The 4,484-nt window shown below is 28.9% G+C and overlaps 1 protein-coding gene across 1 annotated transcript; it reads left to right on the top strand.

The window, feature by feature from the left end:
• Positions 1-821: 821 nt before the first annotated feature.
• LOC101501515 (uncharacterized) lies at positions 822-3,197 on the top strand. The gene is made up of 4 exons (XM_004504577.4): positions 822-977; positions 1,172-1,426; positions 1,547-1,713; positions 2,924-3,197. The coding sequence occupies exons 2-3, from the start codon at positions 1,210-1,212 to the stop codon at positions 1,690-1,692; spliced, it is 363 nt and encodes a 120-aa protein (XP_004504634.1). The 5' UTR covers positions 822-977; positions 1,172-1,209; the 3' UTR covers positions 1,693-1,713; positions 2,924-3,197.
• Positions 3,198-4,484: the final 1,287 nt, after the last annotated feature.

Here is a 4,484-nt window from a genome sequence, read left to right on the forward strand (position 1 = left end):
GGATATGGATTCTAATATATCACTCACACTATCTCATGTAATCGGACGCTACAGATTTTAATTCAACTTTCATCCTCTATGCCAAATTCTCTCCACAATCTTTTCACCTTTTTATTTGTTTCATCAATTCTTTTAAAAAATAAATAAAATTATTTGTTTCATCAATTCTCTGCTATTTTTTTTATTCTTTATAAAATTATACGACAATCTTTTATTAAAATTAAATATATTTAATTATCTTTTAATTATTAAATATTTTTAAAAATATTATTAGAACAATATAAAAAATTGTTTCACCAAATATTTTTTTTTAATTTGGATGAATTAAATATGATCTTTTAATCATCATAAGCTCAACAAATATATATATATATATATATATATATATATATATATATAATATAGAATTTGAATTTTAAATTTATTTTTTAGAATTTTTTATTTATAATATTGTAAATATATATGCAAAAAACATTCAAAAATATATGTTCACATTTCAACAGAGAATGTATAATAATTTTGTAGAGACTAAAAAATATAAATTTTTAATTTTTTTAAAAATTTGACTAAAATGAAGTAATTGAAATATAAGTTATCCATTCTAAATTAAAATTATTAAAATTTTATTTTTGATCTACTGTATCAAAAAATAAATTATATAAGATTATTTTGATTTATATTGAAAATAAATTTAAATTGATTAGGAAAGAATCAGTATCAAATAGTTACAAGTTTCCAACACTTTAAAATAAATAGAAAGGGGGTGTGGTAAGAAAACCGGAAGTGTGGGTATTAGTTCCCAGAAGAGAAAGCCCGACCCAATTTAACATATTTAAATTAAGCCCATATTCATTCGTCTCAAAAGACTATCCTTCCTTTTAGGTTTCGACTAATACTCCACCTCCTAGCTTTTCCACTATACAACGACCTAACTTACCACCGCCTCTTACACTCATTCGAACGCTAAACCTAACCAGGTAACCAAATAACCTCTTCTTCGCGTTTTTCCTCTTTATTTTACATATTTTTCATGTTCAATTTTCGTATTTATCTTTTTAATTTCCTCATAGCAATGCACGACATTCCAATATACATAACCTATTGTTGTAATTAATTTTAAACACATCTAAAACATTGAAATTTATTTATATTATTTGTTCGTTCGAAACAGTGTCAAATTGAAGTATAAGAGAAAGTTGAAAGAGAAAAATGGCGAAGTCAATGAGATCAAAGAGGGAGAAGAGGTTGAGGGCTATTAGGAGAGAGATTGTTGAGCCGTATTATGACAAAAAAGAAGCTGCTAAGCTAGCTGCTCAAGAAGCTGCTCTTGCTGCACCTAAGCTTCAGGTTTCCCTTCCATCAAAAACTGCCATGGAAGCTTCCACTTCCACTGACAACAACGACGACAACAACAAGAACACCATGGGTACCACATTCTTCCTTTTCTTTTACTTTATTCTTTCGCTTTGTGATGTGATGTCTTTTAGTATCAACTAAATAAGGTTAGCGTAGCGGAATTTTAATTAACTGTTATGCAATTTTACAGATGTGGATATGGCTGTTGGAAATCAAAGTATGGCTTCCTTGAAGCCGGTTGGTAGAATAGGGAAGAAATTGAAAAAGAAATTTAAAATGGCTAAAGGCAAGCGCCGTGCTGGTAATGGAAAGCCGAGTGGAAAGCGTCACATATGAATCCATTAGAGAGTGCTAATGGTAGCTATCTCATTTGTCTCCTACACATTCTTACGTTTTGCCTTTCATATTACTTGCCTTAGTTTTTGTTTTTATTTTTGGTCATATGCCATCACATTTATATTTTAGAATCTTTGATTCTCTAATTGTTGAAATTGTAGTTTTTTTTATATAACCATGTGATTTATGAAAGAAAAATATTGCAATTAACATCTGTATCCTTGTAAGTAGTGAAATAAGTAAGTTACGACTTTGTGGCAATTTCCCATACATTTGGTGCTCCAGAAAGTTATATGGTTTCACATTACATGGTCACTTAGTGTTCGGATTCCGAGTGACTTTTGAGAAATTACACTGACACTGTGATTTTGTTGAAACCCCAAAGTGTAGCTTTTACCAAAAATTCCGGTGGTCAATCATGATTCCATCAAATTCACTGCCAATCCATACTTGCATTCAGACTTTCACTAGCTTTTGCATAACCCCTAAATTCCCATAACTTAGCCTCCACACCACTTTGCTATGAGTGTCATACTTGTCTTAGTTAAATATCTATGACATTCTTTTACCTCTATTTACACCTTGAAACTGCTTAGCAGAAGAATTTTGCAGACATTATTCTTTATGCCATTCAGTTTCCCTTTCACTTAGCATTAGTACTCATTGACAGTTTGTATCATGTATTTCAGTAGCTTAATTAGATACATTTTTTTTAAAAAATAGCAGTCTTTCAAATATTGCAACACATTTGAATCTGTTGTCAGTTGTCACTCTTCAGCAATGAAAGTTGCTTTTCTGAAATTATTTTAAGCACGGTATTACAATTCTCATATTTGCCTAAAACAGGATGTATTACAAGAAAATCTGGGGGTTTGAATATGCTGGGCATCCAAAATCCAGTTACTAATTTGTTTGTTGGTATTTGGGAGGATTGTTTAGCTGATTCATTTGGTTTTAGAATTTATGTTTATGATGTCCTTGATATTAATAACTTTGTGTATCAATTCTGGAGTTTGCTTTGAAAAAAGTGTTATTTGAAGGAAGTACAGCCTTCTTTTTTACTTCCTTTATCTTTTAATTTTTCCTTTTTACCATACTTTGGTTTGGCGATTAACGATTGGGGTATTTTTGTCATGAACCTCTTCAAATTGCACAGCATCATGCAAATTCTTCAGTATGTGCTTTGTGGATTGACTGTTTGACTTATTGCTTTGATACATTTCCATTGTAGGTGATGCTGGGCTAGTTAAGAGTTCTGTGCTCTTAATTCATGAACACTGTTTAAATTTTGATTGAAAAACAGGACGACTATTCAACTATCTTCATTATGTACTGGTTCTTTTATTAACTAGAGTTTTTAGATATTGAGGTACAACACAATATTAGTACGGAGAAGTGATTAATGTTGATGACTCCTTATGAACATGGAGGATATATAATATAATTTCTGCACTAACCATGTTCTTGAATGTGGAATTTGATAATACCAGTTTATTTATAGCTCTCATGGTTATAGTTTTCTTAGCTTTTTTCCATTTATCAATGTGATATTGAAATAACATTCAGTGCTATGTTTAATTTTCTGTTCATGATAATATTGGTTGCATGGAGAAGATCTGAATATAATTTTATTGAGATCTGCAATTGATTGAGTTTTTATTTTCTTACCTGCATAATTTGTTACTGTAGTCTTAATTTTACTGGCTTTTCCTGTCGATCAAACCAGCTATTAGTGTTTTCTTAACAAAGGCATGTTTGACCTTCCATATAAGGTTGAACCTGATCATAAAAACATGACGCACCCAACAAAGTCCTTCTGTTTCAACCTGATTCTTCATAAGTCGCATTTCAACTATTTTCTCCATATTTACTTTTCAGTTTATTTGGCTATTGATTACGATTAGCTTCAATTTGCGTTCAATATATCAGCTGAGAATTTCTAATTAGAATAAATATCTGTTTTTTTTTTCTTTATTAAATGTTTGCACGTATTTATAATAACTATCCAAGTGTTTAACGAGATAATTGAAAAAACAAAAATGTGTTATCACGGGAAAAAGATCTAAATACTTATTGTAAGTTTACTCAAGTTATTTGTATCATCGGTTGGTTTTTGTGGAGGAGTTTCGCTCATGTATGAAAGAGGAAAAGAAATCCTAATGCAGGGTCGGTCCAACACTTTTTTTTTAACTAATATTTTTTTCATCCCTATTGTACTTCATTAGTTTAGTTGCCTTCCTATTGGGCCGGATCTGAAAAATTGTATAAGATTAAGAGATATGAAAAGAATGATAGTTCTTGAATATGCATACAACGTATCCTCTTAAAAATACTTCAATAAAAAGAAATTCATGTTTCCATCAAACTCCAACAATAACAATATCAAATCTCAACAAATAACAATAACAAAAAAAAAAGTAATTGTGATAGCTAAATATATATTATTAGGATAGTTAAATATAAAAATATATTAACTTATTAAAAATTAAATTGTTGGAGGTGCTATTTCATTTACACATGCAAAATGTATGTAATAATATTAAATATTTTGCTGTTAGTGCAATTGTTAAAATATTTATTTCTAGATTCTTAAAATCTTGGAAGATCTAGGTTATGGGTTAGATAAAGATTAGGTTTATTTGAATTTGAAGACAAACTCTTAAGTTTTTTTTTTTTATAACGGAGTTGAAATATGTAGAAAAGATATATATATATATATATATATATATATATATATATATATATATATATATATATATATATATATATTAATATTTTAAAAAGCAAAATAT

The sequence above is a fragment of the Cicer arietinum genome, chromosome 6 (assembly GCF_000331145.2).
Source record: "Cicer arietinum cultivar CDC Frontier isolate Library 1 chromosome 6, Cicar.CDCFrontier_v2.0, whole genome shotgun sequence".
Classification (NCBI taxonomy): domain Eukaryota; kingdom Viridiplantae; phylum Streptophyta; class Magnoliopsida; order Fabales; family Fabaceae; genus Cicer; species Cicer arietinum.

What these genes read in the sequence shown, in the direction of transcription:
- LOC101501515 (XM_004504577.4), top strand. Translation starts at nt 1,210, where the DNA reads ATGGCGAAGTCAATGAGATCAAAGAGGGAGAAGAGGTTGAGGGCTATT. An exon ending in CAACAACAAGAACACCATGG is followed by an intron (nt 1,427 to 1,546) that starts GTACCACATTCT and finishes GCAATTTTACAG; the next exon opens with ATGTGGATATGGCTGTTGGA.